This window comes from Pseudoliparis swirei, chromosome 6 (assembly GCF_029220125.1).
Source record: "Pseudoliparis swirei isolate HS2019 ecotype Mariana Trench chromosome 6, NWPU_hadal_v1, whole genome shotgun sequence".
NCBI classification, from domain to species: Eukaryota; Metazoa; Chordata; class Actinopteri; order Perciformes; family Liparidae; genus Pseudoliparis; species Pseudoliparis swirei.
In genome coordinates this window covers 11,778,440-11,798,403 of record NC_079393.1, presented here as the reverse complement: position 1 = coordinate 11,798,403, position 19,964 = coordinate 11,778,440, and the positions used below count along the sequence as shown (strand labels likewise).

The following is a 19,964-nucleotide window of genomic DNA, read 5'->3' as shown; positions in this document are numbered from 1 at the left end:
TGTTTAAATTAGCGGCGGCCTTTATTGTATAGAATAACATGGTCACGTCTTCTTGACACTCAGCCGATGCAGGTGGAGGACAGACCAGCTGACCGAGGAGCAGGAGGAGGGGCAGAGCAGCAGCCCGGGCTGCGGAGGAGCTGCTCCGGAGTTAACCTGCGACACGAGCCGCCGCCGCTGCTGCTTCAGTCCCCGGCAGCGACCAGCCACTCGCCCGTCCGGGAGTTTACCTCTCTAAGCGAACCAGCTATCGTAGTTGTTTTTACAGCAACGTCAACACGGTAATGTTAGCAATCCTGGGAATCAAATCGGTGTAGCGTCGCAAGTTGTCGGCCGGTGAGCTGGTTTCTTAAAAACATGTCTATATTGCCGTTCACACCTCCAATCGTGAAGAGGCTTCTCGGCTGGAAGAAGGGAGAGCAGAACGGGCAGGAGGAGAAATGGTGCGAGAAGGCGGTCAAAAGTCTCGTGAAGAAGTTGAAGAAGACGGGACAGTTGGACGAGTTGGAGAAAGCCATCACGACACAGAACGTGAACACGAAATGCATCAACATCCCCAGGTCAGGACGCACACCGTTGAACTGCGAGCGCAGGCTGACGACGGCTAACGGGAGCTACGTAGCTTGCTAGTTAATTGAGCTAATATTAGAAGTGCTTTAGTTCAGCGAAGCAATTCCCTGTTGACTTGATTTCGTTAACATCTACGGGTTCATTACCAAATCCATTGGTGAGGATGTGACGTGTGTAATCTCATGCAGGGTTTTTAAAATTGCATTTATAGTTGGCTTTAGCTGCTACATTTAACGCTAACACGGTAGCTACATGGTGGAGCTAACGCTAACAAGCAAACTGCTTCTCAGCGTACATATGTATTATCTTGTGTAAATAGGCCAGAGACAGTTGGCATGTTATCAGTCTCAAATAGCGACAACTCTACATATAAAACCATGTAAAGCTAAATTATATGGTGGTTGCGCTGGTGTAAGTTAACGAAATGGGAAGGAGATTCTGCCCATCAACACATACGCATTTTAATGTGTCACATAGTGCTAACTTAGTTAGCACAGCTAGCAGGACCGGTAGACCAACACTAACCGATACCATTTAGCAAACTTCGTAGTGTAGTTGGCGTTTCTCAGCACGTTTCAGCTGCTGACACGACGGCCGCTCGCAGCACAGTCCATAAACAAGTCCGTCCTCAGTTCACACGTGTGCCGAAGAGCAGGAGGGGCGGTGTGTCGAGGCGCGTTGTCTGACTCAGGATGTTTAGACTGGGGAGTGTGTCCTCTGGGAGAACTGGAATCGGGGCTCGCTTTGGGATTCCCCATGTGGGATGCACATCCGCTGAGCCGTCGCTGCCATATGAGGTCGTGTTTTCTGGGGTGCGCTGCAGCACTGTGCACACGCACTGTTGTATTCGCAGTGGTCTGAATGCGTCAACAGCTCAATCACATGTTTTCACTTAGTTGGATGTTACACTAAAATAATGTGCACATCAGGCACCATGCCTCTTTCCCATTTTCTTTAAGATGTATGTTGTGTCTCTCTAGCCTTTAACTCCGAGTGAATAAGACAAGTACAGATCTTGGATCTGCTAGTAATAGGCAGTGTAAAAAAAGTGAGAATGTACCCTATACTAGAGATTTCTTTAATTGTTAAGCACAAGGAATATTAAATCAGCAAATTATTATAGTCCTTATCATGGTGTAGTGCATTGTAGTCAGTGTGGCTGTTAACCTATTAAAACCCCTTTCTTAGTTCTTGAGATCTCTGGGCTCTAGGGAGGGCGTGGGCCACTGTTTGGATTGTGGTTTAATCTCTGGGTTTAGAGACCGTAGGTTTACAGAATAACAGCTGTCTTGCTATCTGTTGGAGATGCAGAGATCCAGTCATTGTGTTTACATGATGGTATAATTCGAATCTTGCTTTAGTCGGACTATGCTATCTTTTGGGGGATCTGCTGTTATCCCAATATACTGTACATGGCAGTGAGTAATTCGAATCATTGGCCGAAAGCATGTCATATACGATAGGCGGCGCTGTTTTCATTACAACTCGTGGTGATACAGCCGTTTCCGCTTGACCTCTTCACCACTACCAACAACATCAACATTTCGAGAAAGATGGCGAACAGAGAGCAAGGCGAAGCTACATCCCTCTACTATTCTTCCATGGTGTTAATAGGAGTACAGCGAATGCAAATGGCGCTATTGGCGTTGTGTGTTTGTTTTCTGCCGGCCAGGCACAATTTATCGTCTCTTTCGATTTACGGGTCACGACATGGGAGGGAGGGGGGAGGAGGGCGGCGGGATCTCAAGCATGCGGAAAGACGCAAAGTCCAGTTCCTAATCCAATTCACCGTTACATGCCGCGATAGTCGAATTATCAACCGGATCGGATCGAGTTATCCAGGGGTGTGAATCGGATCGTAGTCGGACCGCACATAGTCGAACAAAGGTGTTTCCATGAAACGGATAATTCGATTTCAGTCCGACTAAGCCAGTTAGTCGAATGCATGTAAACACGGTCAGTGTGTGTGGTATTCATCGTGACAATGCTACCAGAAACCCTCCAAACAGTGTTGTTCCCATTCTTCATGTGTTTTTACATATATAGGCGCTGGGCAGAGCACACTTATTTATCGTGTAAAGCCATGAGAAGTGCTGTCTGATGTTAGTACCAAGACCACAGTCTTCAACAGAAAGCGGTTTCTCTCACTCTGGATCGTCACAGGATGAGAGGTACTGCGTTGGTGCTGAGATGCCAGTGAATCCCTGGCTGTCCAGTTGTTGTCTCTTCTGGTGAATAGGAGTGTTGCCTTAGTCCAGGTGCTAGAGGGGTCATCATTTCAGAGGGGCAAATCAGGGAGACCAATCTCAGCAGAAGCATGGGTAGGCTGACCTCAGCTGACCCAAAGAAAGAGACACCCTCTGAAGAGGCATTGCTGGAGGATGAGTCTCAACCCATCTCTTCTGAATGAACTTGCCAGAGGTGCGCACACATTTTATTTTTAGATGTGATTGCCACGCAACTTATTCCCTCTGAGTCAGAAATGTTGAGTCTAATTGCAATGTTGCTTTGATAATTCTAGATGTCATTTGGCCGAGTACTGTATATTCTGATTAGACATTATGATATTTGGGTTTGATACTGTAAATTGCATAGGCCATCTTGAAACTAGACCCACGCAAACTTGTTTGTCTTGCTCGCCACGTCCTCTCTGATGTACTTCACAAGAGGCCAAGCAATGGTCAAAAATGAGAACCGTATGTTTCTAGTCTGATAGCTCAACAATGAGCTTAACTATTGTGGAGTTCAAAGGGTAAACATGCCATCACCTCACTGGACTCTATGTGAGGGGAGAGATCCTAGATTTGTTACAGTCCCTTTTTTCCTTTTTTTGTCGTAGTTTCATGGCAATATCTTTGCTCGTACACTTAACTGTAGCATTATTGTTGTACATCAGTCACACATCTCTCATACAATCACACTTTTAACATCATAGTTTGACTGTATCACGTTAGATCCGAGAGATGAGCCCCGATACGGGACTACCCAATTAACCAGCTCTCCTTCAATGGGTCCGGATTTCCCAAATGTTTGGAGATCTGTTTAAGCTCGTGGTCGAAGAAACTCGCCCGGCGTGCTCACCGCTGACGTCGACCCCGTGTCCACTCACAACTTCACTCCACCGGGAGGCCCTCTTAGCCGATTGCAGCTATCAGTCGCGACTGTTAATGGCAGCTTTTCTCTAATGGACTGAGGCTCTTGGTAAGGTGCCAGGATAGGAAAGGTAGCGATACAATATATCAGCTTCCAGGGACTGTTGGTGGACTCCAAACTTGATTCGCCATTAAGAAATCTTATTGTTGTTAGGGACACAGTAGTACTTAGCTTTTTACAATCATGGATACACTTCACTACTTTTATGATAAACTCTCAGGCCTTGCTTTAAGTGCAGTTTAGATATTTATTGCAGGGGTATAGCAGCATCTTAATTGTTTACTTCTCTTGATTACATTGCAGTCTGACCATAATGTTAATCTCTTCTGAGCCGAAGCTGGGTGAATCGTCCTTTTGGTGGAATAAATCCCTTTTGGTGATTTAGGAGATGAAATGACCTGCCTGGCCTGGCGGAGCACCCAACTCATCCCACTGGGACGAAGAAGTCCCTTCATAATTAAACTCCCACTTCGCATGTTTGATCTACAAGAGACGACGTTGGCCTCAGACCTCATTTAGACCAAATACTTTGTAGCTTGCCTTTTGTTTGTTTTCTGAAATGAGTATCTGGAGTTTGGGGTCATCATAAGATTGTTCAGCCAGCTGATAGTTCCCGAACCAGTTTTACTGTGTGGGAAGGACTGAGGGATAGGTTGGCATATAACACGTTCAGTCATGCTTACATTATTTTGATAACAGTAAATGACAAAGCATTAAAAAGCACATCAGTAACAATTACAGATGGGAAAGGTTATATTTGATCAACATTTGTCAGAGCATAGAGCAATGCAACACATTGATTGATGAAATTTAATCTGCATTGACCATTAAAGTCTTTTTGGTGCTGTCTTTCAGATCTTTAGATGGGCGTCTCCAGGTCTCCCACAGAAAGGGTCTTCCTCATGTCATCTACTGTCGCTTGTGGCGCTGGCCAGACCTGCAGTCCCACCATGAGCTGAGGGCTGTCGACCACTGTGAATTTGCCTTCCACACAAAGAAGGATGATGTCTGCGTCAACCCTTACCACTACCAGATGGTGGAGACGCCAAGTGAGTTTTGTTAATTGCTACGTGATCCAACTTACTTAATTTAGAATAATGCTTTTGCCACACTTTATACAGAACTGAACTGGTATTTAATTAATGTATTTGTGCGTCTCCAGTTTTGCCTCCTGTCCTGGTACCACGGCATACAGATATCCCTGCAGAGTTTCCACCATTGGATGACCACAGTCCATCCATCCCTGAGAACACTAACTTTCCCGCTGGCATTGAGCCCCAGAGTAACTATATTCCTGGTGAGAAACCTTATTTACGAAAACTAAAAAGTCTGTCAACTCTTATTCTCATGATTTACTTTTTAGTTTGGTTTGATTTGGAGAGAACTGTGGTTTCAAACAAAGGGGAACTTGGCTGTATGAAAATACTGGGTGAATTGATATTTCTGCCTCGAAAGTTCAAGATTGGCCTTGATTTTACTCACAAAAAATAGCTGTAGAGCATTAATTACTTTACATGCATTTGAAAACATGTGAAATTATGAGATTAGGAGTGTTTGTGTTTATATGTTCTAGAAACTCCACCACCAGGGTATCTGAGTGAGGATGGTGAGACAAATGATCACCAGCTCAACCACAGCATGGACACAGGTGAGTCACACACAAGTACACACAGCTCATACTATTCTAATTATGCCTTATCTTGATCATGAACCAAACTTCTACTCCCCTTCTATTTCAGGTTCACCCAGCCTGTCACCCAACCCTGTGTCACGCACAAACAGTAATCTTGGTAAGCAAAACCAAAGGGGTCAACTTCACTTCCAGAGCATATCATTTATTATGTGCACTTATCTGGTTGGTAGTAATGACATTATGTAAGGTATAATACTGCAGCCTTTTCCCACCAAACTGAACTCTCGTCATTAATGAACTATTTTACACATTTTTATGTTGTGCTTATGACAACAACTTCCTTGTTGACTCATTCACTCGCTCTCTAATAGGAGGATATTATTAGACTATATTAGACATGCTATCTGGATAACTTCTCTTTTATGTCTTTGCTCATGGACATGAACAAGTCAATTAATACAACACAATATCACACATTTGCTCCAAGGCGTTTTACAAATGCGTGTTTGTATGAGATTCAAGATGTTTTATTTGTCACATACACACACAGGGTGTGCAGTGAAATGAAAGTGGCAATGCTCAGCAGGAATGTGCAAGGGCAACAAGTACACACTATTTACAATAAAAAACAACACAATATTTACAGTAAGTGTGTGTGTGTGTGTGTGTGTGCCTAAGAGGGGCAGTTGTGTGGGTCTATGTGGGGGTCCTGGTGAGGTCGGAGTTCACAATCCTGATGGCCTGAGGAAAGAAACTCCGTCTCAGTCTCTCTGTTCTTGCAGCGTGACTACGGAGGCGCCTGCCTGACCGCAGCAGCTGAAACAGTCTGTTGTTGGGGTGGTGAGGATCCTTCATGATCCTGCCGGCTCTGGTTCTGCACCTCCTGGTGTACAAGTCCTGCAGGGTGGGGAGTGTAGGTCCAATAGTGCGGTCAGCCGAACGCACTACTCTCTGCAGAGCCTTCCTGTCCTGAGCGGAGCAGTTGCCAAACCAGGCTGTGATGCTTCCTGTCAGGATGCTCTCTACAGCTCCAGAGTAGAAGGACTGAAGGATCCTCTGGGAAACTTTAAATTTTCTCAGCTGCCTGAGGTGGTAGAGGCGCTGCCTTGCCTTTCTCACCAGAGTGTCTGTGTTTGTTGACCATGTCAGATCCTCGGTGATGTGGACTCCCAGGTATTTATACCCGCTCACCCTCTCCACAGTAGTCCCGTTAATCCCCAGTGGTGAGTACGTCCTCTGTTGTTGTACCCTCCTAAAGTCCACAATCAGCTCCTTAGTTTTGGTGACATTCATGAGGAGGCTGTTGTCCCGGCACCAGAGTGACAGATCAGCAACTTCCTCCAGGTAGGCCTTCTCGACGGTGTCGGAGATCAGGCCCACCACCACTGTGTCATCCGCAAACTTGATGATGGTGTTGAGCTGAACCTGGCCACACAGTCATGTGTGTACAGGGAGTACAGTAGGGGGCTGAGGACGCAACCCTGGGGGGATCCTGTGTTCAGGGTGAGGGTGCTGGAGGTGTGTCTGCCCACCCTGACCACCTGTGGCCTGGCGGTCAGGAAGTCCAGGATCCAAGCACACAGGGGGGTGTTCAGTCCCAGCTCAATCAGCTTGCCGGCCAGTCTGGAGGACTATGGTGTTGAAAGCTGAACTATAATCAATGAACAGCAGTCTCACATAGCCCCCCCTCTGGCTGTCCAGATGAGAGAGTGTGGTGTGCAGTACCTGGGAGACAGCATCATCCGTGGATCTGTTTGGGCGATAAGCAAACTGCAGCGGGTCCATGGAGGAAGGGAGGAAGGCGCAGATGTAGTCCTTTATCAGCCTCTCAAAGCATTTCATGACCACCGAGGTGAGGGCCACCGGTCGGTAGTCATTCATACATGCTGGAGAAGCATTCTTGGGCACAGGGACAATAGTGGATCTCTTGAAGATGACGCAGACAGACAGATGGGTACCATACAGAAGCAGTGGCCTACGTCTGGGAGGGTCGGCCTCAGGGCTGTAACGGAGGATGTATGGTATGAATGGAGTCTTTGTCTTGGGTCTGTCCTTGTGTGTGGAAAAGCCAGCAGCAGACAGCTCAAGGTAATGCAATAATAATAATATCCGGTTGCCAGGTTATTCTATCTATGTGGAAAGCCACCAGGAGGTCATTGTTAAAACAATAAATATGTACGTCATGTCTTGGCCATTCCAGGCTCGGGCCATGAGGGTCGTGGGAAAGAGCTTTTGAAGAAACATCAAAGGGAAACTTTATCAGAGGCGTGCATCATCACAATCAAGTGGCTGTTTGAGACCACAAAGCAGTACTTTCTCCCATGATGCCCTTAATGGACCAAACCGATACTTGCATCTCAGCTCATGTCTCTCCATCTAACCCCCACCCTGTGCTCACACAGACTTACAACCTGTGACATACTGTGAGTCGGCCTTTTGGAGCTCCATCTCCTACTATGAGCTGAACCAACGCGTAGGAGAGACCTTCCATGCCTCCCAGCCCTCCCTCACTGTCGACGGATTCACAGACCCATCCAACTCTGAACGCTTCTGTTTGGGCTTGCTGTCCAACGTCAACCGCAACTCGGCAGTAGAGCTCACTCGCAGACACATAGGTACTCATTTTATTTCACAGGGACTAACTTTAACTTTTATATTTACACTTGCCATAATCAGCAGGTAGCTGAGTAACAATCTTTTCTTTTCAAGGACGGGGCGTGAGGTTGTACTACATTGGAGGAGAGGTGTTCGCAGAGTGTCTCAGTGACAGTGCTATCTTTGTCCAGAGTCCTAACTGCAACCAGCGCTATGGCTGGCATCCTGCCACTGTCTGCAAAATACCTCCAGGTTAGCATGGGAGGATGCACATAAACACATGACCGGCACATAACTGAGATCTAATGCTCTTTTGATACTGAAATCTAGTTTGATCGCGGTCCTATGCCGACTAATAATACATTCCCTTTTCGCAGGCTGCAACCTGAAGATCTTCAACAACCAGGAGTTTGCTGCTCTGCTGGCCCAGTCAGTGAACCAGGGCTTTGAGGCCGTCTACCAGCTCACCAGAATGTGCACCATTCGCATGAGTTTTGTCAAGGGTTGGGGAGTCGAGTACAGGTAAATGAATACATTTCAAACTAATTCACAATTATATGAAAGCATTATATATATTTGTCTCGGACATGTACATGTTATTGACTGAATATGTGTTTATATCATACCTGCAAACTTGTCACCTTTCGGTGAAATTCACCGTTTTGAAATCAAAATAGGTCATCCAAGTGAATCGTGTAGATCCGAAGAGTTTTTGTTTTGGGGTAGGGGGGGGGGGGGGGGTTCAACTGGCCGGCCGGCGTTTATGAGATTGGAGTGGGACACGGAGAAAATGTGATGTGGTGCTTTTCGCAATAAAACATCTTTGATGGGACGTGTCGAGTCTCGGCCAATCAGCGTTCAGATGTCGACGGCGTTTGGGGGGTTCAGGTTAGCTTGAATGTCAGCAAGCTACATCTGCTGCTGTCACGCTGCACGGTGTAGCGATACTGACAAAGTACCCGTACGTTAACACGATGTGATTTAGCATATTTTTTGTATCAATACTTCATTAAAAGAGCGCGCGATCAGAGCGCACGAGCTGCTCCGTGTCAAGCTGTCTGCACGCAATGCGCTGCGCAGCGCTCACAGCGAGTGGCGTGAAGTGGCGGAGCTTTTGAGACTTGAAGTCTTCAGCTTTAAAAAAAAGAAGAAAAAGATGATTCCAGAAGTGAAAAGTTTCAGTTCTTTGTCTCCAAGGCAGACAGTCTGTAAAGTTATGCAACTCTACAGCTGCTCATCCTGATTAACTCTGTATCATCTGGTCAGATACTGACTAACGGCCTCAGTGTATAATCAATGCTATGATGGAACCATGTAGTTTCATTAATATCTGGCTGTATTAATACTTATAATACTGCCATTTGTTAAGTGTTGAAAAAGTTAGTAAAAAGTGAACCATACAGATGTTTTATTTATTACTATTATAGACAAATTTACCAGTATCGTATTTTTGGTATCATTGTTTTTATGGTATTGTATCGAATTCTGGTATCATGATATTTATGGCAGGTATCGTATAGAAGTTATGTTATGTTCGTGACAGCCAGGTAGAGGCAGCTGAGCAGAGCTCACGAGTCCTTGTTCAGGCCAAAGAAAGGGAAGTTGGTTTATGAATGACTTTAACCATATGATATATAATGACAACGCATATTTTTTATTACTATCATTATATCATTAATAATATTTCTACTTCATACATTTTGTTGTAAAACTACCAAAGTTCAGCTAAACATATTATTAGATTAATCAATTAGTTGCTTAAGAGAAGAAAAAAAAGAAGAAGAAAAAATTGATAATAATTTCACTTTAAATAATTATTTAAAAAATTATGGTTCCAGCTTCTTAAATTTGAAGATGTGCTACTTTTCCATTTTTCCTAATTTTAATGATTTTTAAATATTGTTATACTTGTGTTCGCCAGTAGGGGGCAGTAGCGGGTTTTGCCATGACTGGTGCCGTAATTCTTGTCTTAAACAAACAAGTTAGACCAGCGTAACACAGACAGTGACGCAGCTGTTGATGCGAGTCTCTTGGTGTTTACAGGTGAGAAACATACATTAGCACCATATATATATTAATGTTATGTTCGCTCGCTTTTATATTTTGACAGTTATTAACTGTAGAAGTTAAAGTGAAGACAGTTAATTAAGGCTAGCGCCGTTTAGCTAGCAGATGTTAATCGCGCTAGCGTTTTAGCACCATTGTACAATGGTCTGCTGGCCTGATAATTACATTGTTCCATGAAAGATTAGATAGTCACATGTTGTGTCCCGTGACAGATATAAACAGTAGTATGCACACTAGAGATGCACCGATCAGGTTTTTTGTGCCGATCACCGATCACTGAAATCAGTATCTGCCGATCACCGATAATAGCGATCACCGATCACTGAAATCAGTATCTGCCGATCACCGATAATAGCGATCACCGATCACTGAAATCAGTATCTGCCGATCTGATAATACCGATCACGGTGTCGATTGAAGCATTCTATTTATTGTGTAGCATTATTGCCTAGGACTATGAGGAAATACAAATATAAAGCACCTCAAACATTAAAGAAATTACAGATTTCTTTAAACATTTAGGACTTTTACTTTGAAAAATGTCCTAATTGATACATTAAAATTGTTTGATTGCTATTGTCGTGGATTTCAGATATGTATGGAACACATCTGCATCATTCATTTCCTGGAACTCTTGGGGAAATCTATTTACAGGACTTTTTTTAACATAAAAAGTCTGACATTTTTATAAACTCTTCCTTGGGACAGTAAAAATGTTTTAATGTTAGCATAATTTAAGCTAAATCTCAGAAACGATCTATAAAGATGCTAGTGTATGATTTGTCGACATCTTATTTTGACAAACGGATGTTGTTTCACGTGGTTCTTTCCGCTAACTTTGCAAAACCGGATGTTGTCACTTAAATCCTTCCGCTAACTTTCAAAATCCTCGCGCGCTCCCGATCGAATGCGTGTACCGTGAGCATCAGTCTATAGGGGCAGACATGTGAGAGTCGGCTGAGTTGACCCAGAGATTCAACTCGGGGGACGGGGACGCCGCTCGGTGGTGAGGATCCCCTCGTGGACCTCTCACTCTGCGGCCCTCGCCGGGCGCATCGTCTCCGTTGCGATGCTCGGCGATTGAAACGTCTGATAGTTCTCGCAGATGTTACGTCATCTGATCGGCCGTTTTGAGAACGCCGATCAAAACCGATAATGGGCATATCGGCCGATATGGATCGGCGCCGATCAGATCGGTGGATCCCTAATGCACACACATAAGTACATATATACATACACAACATGTACACTACCGTTCAAAAGTTTGGGAGCACCCAGACAATTTTGTGTTTTCCATGAAAACTCACACTTTTATTTATCATATGAGTTGCAAAATGTATAGAAAATATAGTCAAGACATTGACAAGGTTAGAAATAATGATTTGTATTTGAAGTATTAATTTCTTTTCTTCAAACTTTGCTTTCGTCAAAGAATGCTCCTTTTGCAGCAATTACAGCATTGCAGACCTTTGGCATTCTAGCTGTTAATTTGTTGAGGTAATCTGTTGAAATGTCACCCCACGCTTCCTGAAGCACCTGCCACAAGTTGGATTGGCTTGATGGGCACTTCTTGCGGACCATACGGTCAAGCTGCTCCCACAACAGCTCAATGGGGTTGAGATCTGGTGACTGTGCTGGCCACTCCATTACAGACAGCATACCAGCTGCCTGCTTCTTCCCTCAATAGTTCTTGCACAATGTGGAGGTGTGCTTTGGGTCATTGTCCTGTTGGAGGAGGAAATTGGCTCCAATCAAGCGCTGCCCACAGGGTATGGCATGGCGTTGCAAAATGGAGTGATAGCCTTCCTTATTTAAAATCCCTTTACCTGGTACAAATCTCCCACTTTACCAGCACCAAAGCAGCCCCAGACCATCACATTACCTCCACCATGCTTGACAGATGGTGTCAGGCACTCTTCCAGCATCTTTTCACCTGTTCTGCGTCTCACAAATGTTCTTCTGTGTGATCCAAACACCTCAAACTTGGATTCATCTGTCCATAACACCTTTTTCCAATCTTCCTCTGTCCAATGCCTGTGTTCTTTTGCCCATACCAATCTTTTCTTTTTATTGGCCCGTCTCAGATATGGCTTTTTCTTTGCCACTCTGCCTAGAAGGCCACCATCCCGGAGTCGCCTCTTCACTGTCGACGTTGACACTGGCGTTTTGCGGGTACCATTTAAAGAAGCTGCCAGTTCTCAAACTAGAGACTCTAATGTACTTGTCTTCTTGCCGAGTTGTGCACCGGGGCCTCCCACTTCTCTTTCTGCTCTGGTTAGAGCCCGTTTGTGCTGTTCTCTGAAGGGAGTAGTACACACCGCTGTAGGAAATTTTCAGTTTCTTTGCAATTTCTCGCATGGAATAGCCTTCATTTCTAAGAACAAGAATAGACTGGCGAATTTCACAGGAAACTTCTTTTTTTCTGGCCATTTTGAGAGTCTTATCGAACCCACAAATGTGATGCTCCAGATAATCAACTAGCTCAAAGGAAGGCCAGTTTTATAGCTTCTCTCATCAGCAAACAGTTTTCAGCTGTGCTAACATAATTGCACAAGGGTTTTCAAGGGTTTTCTAATCATCCATTAGTCTTCTAAGGCGATTAGCAAACACAATGTACCATTAGAACACTGGAGTGATAGTTGCTGGAAATGGGCCTCTATACACCTTTGGAGATATTTCATTAGAAACCAGACGTTTCCACCTAGAATAGTCATTTACCACATTAACAATGTATAGCGTGTATTTTTGATTGATTTAATGTTATCTTCATTGAAAAAACAATGCTTTTCTTTGAAAAATAAGGACATTTCTAAGTGATCCCAAACTTTTGAACGGTAGTGTACATGCATATAAAGTTTAAACAGGTTTCCTGGTGGAAGTCACTTCTTGTCAGTGCCTTCGATCTCCGTGACCTTGTCCGTCACCATGGAAACATTGTCACATGACATGTAAGGACTCTGGTTCTGTGCTGTGACGTCGCTAGAACCAGTGACGTCACGAAGCACCGAACCAGAGTCTGTATATAGAAGTGATTTCCAGCAGGAATTCAGTGTGAATCTCACAGAAACCCCCCCACCCCTTCTCCATTCAGCCACTTCCCGGGGTGGGGGCCTCTGATGGGATATCACAGACAGGGTGGGTGGGAAGGTTTATTATATATTATATATTATTGGATAAAATAAGGAACAAAAGGAATTAATTTCTAAAATAATTTAGAAATGTTAAAAGTGTTCAAGTGCACCAAATTCAGGAAGTTACTTGATTTGTAAAATAGTGTAACGTGGGACTTGTTAACCTGTGTGATTGTCGCTCAAGTGGGCCGTAGAGATTTCTCTGAATGGGCCTCACTCCTATTCACACCTGGTCCCATGCAAAATAAATATTACTGAATATTTCAAGGTGTGGCGGCCATATATATATGTATATATATACAAACATCTATTATATTCTTATTAGAAGGGTTTGTGGGCACTGACTTAGTCAGAGCAGAGGACCCCCACCCCGTTGTCACCTTTTTCACCCCTCATGAGTTTGCAGGTATGTTATGACAGTTTAATTCTTAAAAGTGAAAGGCATTGTAGGTCAACACATGATTGTGCTAGTGTAAGTTACAAAGACAAATATATATATATAATATGTTTGAGAAATGGCAAAAATTAAAATAGCTCTAATGCGGCAAATGAAGCAGCGAAGTAATTTCCAGTAATAGCAAAGGCAGCAACAGAAGACTTCATTCGGCAGACACAGCGGCACTTACATCCGTTTACAGCCAAGCCGAGACATGCTGTGCACCTTTTTCGTTCAATTAGCTGCTTGTATTTCAGCTTTCCAAGGTGCTGCTGTTGCCTTGGTCCCAGCTGGTTTAATGTTATCAATAAACATTCGGTTTAAAGGGTTCATCACACTTCTTGTCTCCTTGAGCTCGTTGCACTGCGCACATTTAGAGCACAAAGGTTTCATGTACCCGCGTGCTTCAAAATGAAGAAGAACATGCGAGAGGGCTTTGGTGTTTATGGTCGGCAAATTTACTTCTGTTTTGGTGGTGAAAAAAATGAAGGGGTGTTGTGCAAAGACGTTCGCAGACTTGGAAAGGAGAAAGAGGGTTATGGGGGAGGGTGCTGCTGTGAGTCGGCAAGAGAGGGTTGAGTAACGTCGGAAGAATGCAGCAGGCGTGCATTCGTGACATGCATTCGGGGGGACATGGAGTGGGAGGTGAACACATTTCAGACACCTTTTGCAAAGGGGATTCCCACTGGTGTTCCATTTCTGGCACCAAAAACCTCGGAAGAAAACATCTGATAGAAACTTGAATGACTTAAGACAGGCGGACTGTATCTTTGCATCGACTATAATCAAGAGCCAAATCCTCTCAAACTTAGGAGGGACCCGATACAGAAGGATGTAGTGGGATCATACGTGACTATAAATGTAGTCAAATTAATAATAACCAAATGCCATTTTAAATGTGTGGAACTATAATGTGTAGTGTGAAAAACTCAGTAATAACTAACCGTGTTGCCCCTCCTCTTCTCTGTACCCTGCAGACGCCAGACAGTGACCAGCACCCCCTGCTGGATAGAACTGCATCTCAACGGCCCTTTGCAGTGGCTGGACAAGGTTCTCACACAGATGGGCTCTCCCAGCATCCACTGCTCCAGTGTGTCCTAGGAGCAGCACAAGCTTCCCAGAAAACCCCCTTCCCATCCACATAGACAAACACATATCCACAAACCACATAGGAAAAGTCCCGCATCTGTGATGATAAGGAAGGGGACACAATTAATCAAATCACTCTCATCCCTCGCAGTCTCTTAACATTTTTCCCCGCCTCTATAGCACTTTCCTCAGTACCATTTTGTGTCTCCGTTTAATTGTTATTATAGGACTTTTACATTGTCTTGTGTTCATATGTTCAACGGGCAGCCACAGGCTATTTGCAATAGGTTTTAAAGAATAACCACCATTTCTTTATTATTCATTCAGACAGATTTTTTTAAAGGAGATTCAAATGTTTGTTTTTTTCCAAGTTGAAGTTTTGGCACAGTTTCAGCTTGGTTACCTTTAACATGTTTTTTTTTTTTAATTGATTCTATGTATTAGGTCAAATTGATGCCATCACCACTGGTGTTTCAGTGTCCCAGTGCCACTCTTAGTACTCACTGAATTAGGAGGCTTATTTGTCAATTGAACCGCAAATTAAGATGAAAAATTTAATTCTGAGTAGTGATTAAATAGAGTATATTTAATTAATGTCTTAAGTACAACGTACTTTGCCCATATTAATTTATCTGTATGAATTAAAGTGTCAATTATCCGATTGATCATGTAATTGGTAATTTATCTATTTCAAACTATAGCACCATTCTTTCTTGAAAAGAACCCTTGTATGAAAACTATTTTGCTCAGTGAAAGACATTTTCTAAGTTATTTTTGCATACTATCCTGCATGGGAATATATTTTTTTTTATTGCCTCAATATGGTTGTACATAAATATTTAAAGCTTGTGATTTCTCGTAGTCACGCAGTGCTTGAAACCGTGGACCCAACTGACCTCTGGCATGGGTAGATTCACAAAAAGACTTTGCATTGATGACCAGGACGTGGCCTGCTTAAATGCAGGCTTTTCTAACGCGGGTCCACTTAAGTGTGAATTACAGTACCAGCTATTACTCTTAGGGACGAAGAGTATGAACGCTCATGGTTGAATTTAGACACCCATGTGATTAGTGTGAAGGCTACTCACTAGCAGCAACCATGGCAGTGGCTCAAACATCGATGGCATATTGGGTCAAAACAAATGCAAATCTTGTCCCATATTACCATTCGTACACTTGGCTCCATGTGGGTAAATGATGCACTTCCAATGTACTGTGTTGATCAGTGTAATACTTTAGTTCTAGTGGTATTTGCTTGTCTAGTAAATACTGTATATTACATGTACATGGCTCCAATATACAGCATGTGGTAATATGCTCGCTGTCCTTGGTCATCGTCTATAAAGCCACCATGTTTACCTGGCACTTACATAAGGTGGAGCCACCATGTAATCTATTGCAAACATTTACACAGTGTTGAACTTAAACACTACTACAGTGCGGTCGGTATAGTTGGTAGTTCTGTATCAGTACTTGTGTTCTTTGATGTTCTTAGTTGGTGGTTTTCTGTTCCAAGTCTTATGTACATGTTTTGTCATGTAGCCTAATTTGTTCTCAAATGATCATTGTTTTGTTCTGTGAAAATTTAAGGAATTGCAACTGAGTGAAATTATTTCAAAACAAAATAGAAATCTTGATACGTGAATGCAGTCCAATTTTATTGCCCTGTATTAAATGCTACCATTGTAAAACTGGAATGTGAGTCAACCCAAGGGCAACTTGAGGCTAGTTTGTGGTGACAATTTGTTAAACGCTATACTGTGTTTTTATACATTTTGGCTCCTCCCCATGAGAGAAAGTATTTCAACCAAGCCAGTATAATGTTGTCCAATACAGCAACTGATCATTTTATTAATGGCAGGTTGTTCGTTGCAGCGTACAGGTGTTTCTATTTTTCTGGTCTGCATACTTTTCTTCACAAGCCCTACATGACCTGTATGTACTCGTGTAGTGCAACAGTCTTGTGTTCACAACAAATGCACCACTGGAGGATAACAAGTTAAATCACAAGTCTTTATGTTGATTCAACAGAATGTGCATTTAACATCTTACAACTCAGAAGTATAAGGCACATTATGTCACTTAAAATATATGTGACAATTGTACCTCAAAGACATACACTCAAATTAAAGCCCACATATTTGTAGTTTTCTTCACCTGCAACACCAGGTGTTGCGGTTCACTCAGGGCTCAGAGCCGAGCGAGGGATCCAGGGTATCACTAATCTCCCCAATCAAAATACTCAACTGCTGCTCACTATACACGTGTATTGCAATCATTTCATCTTAAGAATCAAAACTGTCTAAATATAACTATGCCTACAGTACCATCTGTAAGCATCTCCACTTTCCAGGTGAAAGATGCAAGTCCAAGGGCGCTGGATCTTGTGGGAGGACCAGGAGAAAAGAGACTGAGTCACAGCTTTTAGCTTTCCTCTCCCGATGATAACCCGTCTATCTCATCGTCATCACCACCGATGGCTGTCCAAAACGCTTTTGCTACCTGGAGAGTAGATTGTGTAAATACTCAATATAGACAAACAAGGAGGCAAGGCGAGGTTGTAAAGATAAAATTAGTTTGAGACTTTGCTCACATTTTTTTTTTTATGATAGATAATTTTTTATACAAAAGCAGATACAAAGATTATGAGAATAAACATTTTCTAGTCCGACAGTTGCATACCTTCTCTGCATGAACCTTTCTCTGCTCATGAGGTAATGAAGACGCTTTGTCTGCAGGTTGAAAATCAGAGAAAACCAAAGCATCATAAATGTCACCAGCTGTAAAAGTGTTGGACCTCCACCACAATAATGAAAAAGTTTTTTTTAGAGCAAGGTTTTTAAAAATGACCAAAAACAACAACGTTGTGCCTTTTCTTTTCATTCCCCAATTACCTTTCATCTCTTTTAATTTGCTGAAGAGACGTTCAAAGTTATCCACATCTGCATCTCCAGCAGTGAGATTAGCGAGTTCTTGAATGTCCAAATCAGTCATTGCATCTGTGTGAACACAGGTGAACATTAACTGTCACCTCTAATCATCAAGATTCATATGTTGGGAGAACATGCTTAATCCGTTATTGTTGTGTTATAACAGATTTTGTCGGGTTGATCACTTACCAACAACTGTGTTTCCCTGTGTCTCTGGGTTTCCACTACTTTCTGTATGGTTGGTCTCCTCACTGACACGCGACTCCTCTACTGGCAAACTGGAAGACTGCTACAGAAAAAGAGCTTGGGTTAGCATTCCTTAAACACTGAAACATTTAAATCACATTTAATTGAAAATGAATCGATGATGCACAAAAAAAAAGTAGGAACACATCTATAAATTAAATTATGATTTAATGGAAGTGAAAATGATGACAAGTAAATTTCCACTGACCTGTGGATCTTGACGGCTGTGTGGGTTGTTGTGTCTGGCGGCAACCAAAGTGCTTATCAGACCGAAGCCCTGATTGTGCCCTATCAGATAGAGATATACTATGTCACATACCATTCATACACAGAGCTTAATTAAATAGTCAAATAGGTGCAAATGCAATAAGTAATTTTATTAGTGATGTCATCTCACCATCCTTCATTTCTACACTGGACCACACGTTGGCATTGAGAGCCTGGACAATTCTCTTTACTCCTGTGGATTCTGGAAAGTCATCTGGTAAGGCAACACAGATGGTGTAAATGAGTACAAAACAATGCATAATATAAAGAACTACAACAATGTATGTAGTGTCATTTGAATTCCTGCTATCTGGAAAACTTACCATCCTCATCAGGCAATTCCTGTGGACTAAGCTCCACCAGCTCGAAGGAATGAGCCAAACACCACTGCTGTGCTTCATGTCTGGTGACCCCTTGAAAACAAATTTAATTTCAGATGAAATATAGTACCGGTTAATATCGTAGTTGAGTGCTTTCTGCAAGCTAACGGACATTGAGAGCTGGGGAACTAACCATTTTCACAGACTCTTTCACACACTAGAATGAGCACCTCTGGAGAAAGATCTTCCACCGCAGATATCCAAGGAAGTAGCTTTTCCAGACCGTCTTTCTGCAAACACCATGCACATACAATAAACATTACACATGTATCACAGGCTATACCGTTAAGATGATCAAACTACGGCATGTTCTTAGGTCACGTACCGCTGAACTGTCAAAATAAGCGATGAAAGCCTGCATGGACTGGGCGATCTCCGGTGACATATGGAAGGTGCTTGGCACAACGCATAGCCTGACATCCGCTGTATAATATTTGTTGTCGATGGTCCATGGGTACCAGTCTACTGTTTCTTCTCGTTTGATCGGCTCGGGTAAAGTCTTCGAACTGAGGATATCTGAGGCAAGAACACGTTTGTTATAAACCACACATCCAAGTAGAGAGCTATACGTTTGACGAAGTTGTGACCACAGGGGCGAGCTGCTGAAATAAGAAGCACATAGCTCGTCTCCTTCGGCCTTACCTCTGCCGTTTTTAAACCTGTCCAACACAAACAATACACCACTAACTGGTTTGACAACCTCAGACAGCTTTTAGTTATCGACCTGTATTCAAAATATGAATGCTCGACCAAATGTCACATGTGCTAAAAGAGAGTTAGCTATGTTCACCATTAGCCTGTTTGTCAAACCATGAACCCCTCAGCTAAACTTACGTTTTATCAGCTCTTCTTCTTTAAAACCACCGTCACAGCTTGTGATGACCACACATGGAATAGGCATCTCCGTTTCTTCTTCTTCTGTAGTTGACATTTTTATCATAAATAGGACGAGCTGCTTTACCTGCTAGCTTGACGTGACGTTGATAACCTCTCAACTCTGACTGAGCCTCAGCGACGGCCTCTTCCGGTGAACCGTCGATTACTCTGAAGCTGAAGAATCAGGTTTCAGAGCTTATTTAATAACGCCTTACGATATATGTATGCGCGTTTATATTAGGGAATATATTATCGTGATATAGATACTAAAATGTCACTCGTGTAACCTAACGCTATATGCTTAAACTGTGAGAAAACGTCAACACCGAAATTAAATGCGCTTCCTGTACTGAATGCGCTTCCTGTACTGAAGCCTTTAATGGTTTTATTGCCCTGAATTTATCTTTAAGGCAAGAACAAAAAAATAATTCTCCCCAAAACCCTACCAATAACTTATTAATATATGTTAACCTTAAGCGCGAGAGTACATACTAAATAGTAAGATAAAATGTGCACCATAGTTGAGGTTTTTCCCTTGCCTTTCGAAACCAAACACACGTAGGGACGGGACGGACTGCCCGACAGTCTATA

At 43.0% G+C, this 19,964-nt stretch overlaps 2 protein-coding genes across 3 annotated transcripts; one reads left to right on the top strand and one right to left on the bottom strand.

Moving 5' to 3' along the window:
- Nucleotides 1–29: 29 nt before the first annotated feature.
- Nucleotides 30–16,371, top strand: smad3b (SMAD family member 3b). Its single transcript, XM_056416388.1, has 9 exons — nt 30–560; nt 4,579–4,772; nt 4,886–5,020; nt 5,297–5,371; nt 5,463–5,513; nt 7,759–7,971; nt 8,066–8,203; nt 8,329–8,473; nt 14,563–16,371. Exons 1-9 carry the CDS (start codon nt 358–360, stop codon nt 14,684–14,686), a joined length of 1,278 nt encoding a protein of 425 aa, XP_056272363.1. The 5' UTR covers nt 30–357; the 3' UTR covers nt 14,687–16,371.
- A 297-nt stretch (nt 16,372–16,668) lies between these two features.
- Nucleotides 16,669–19,703, bottom strand: aagab (alpha and gamma adaptin binding protein). Of its 2 annotated transcripts, none has more exons than XM_056416390.1 (10): nt 19,332–19,703; nt 18,823–19,013; nt 18,631–18,727; nt 18,441–18,530; nt 18,248–18,331; nt 18,059–18,138; nt 17,794–17,890; nt 17,569–17,673; nt 17,357–17,406; nt 16,669–17,176 (listed from the first exon to the last, which is right to left on the bottom strand). In XM_056416390.1, exons 1-10 carry the CDS (start codon nt 19,435–19,437, stop codon nt 17,099–17,101), a joined length of 978 nt encoding a protein of 325 aa, XP_056272365.1. In that variant the 5' UTR covers nt 19,438–19,703; the 3' UTR covers nt 16,669–17,098. The 2 variants fall into 2 exon arrangements, with proteins under 2 accessions (XP_056272365.1, XP_056272364.1); XM_056416389.1 differs by having other exon boundaries at nt 17,794–17,893; nt 19,332–19,701.
- Nucleotides 19,704–19,964: the final 261 nt, after the last annotated feature.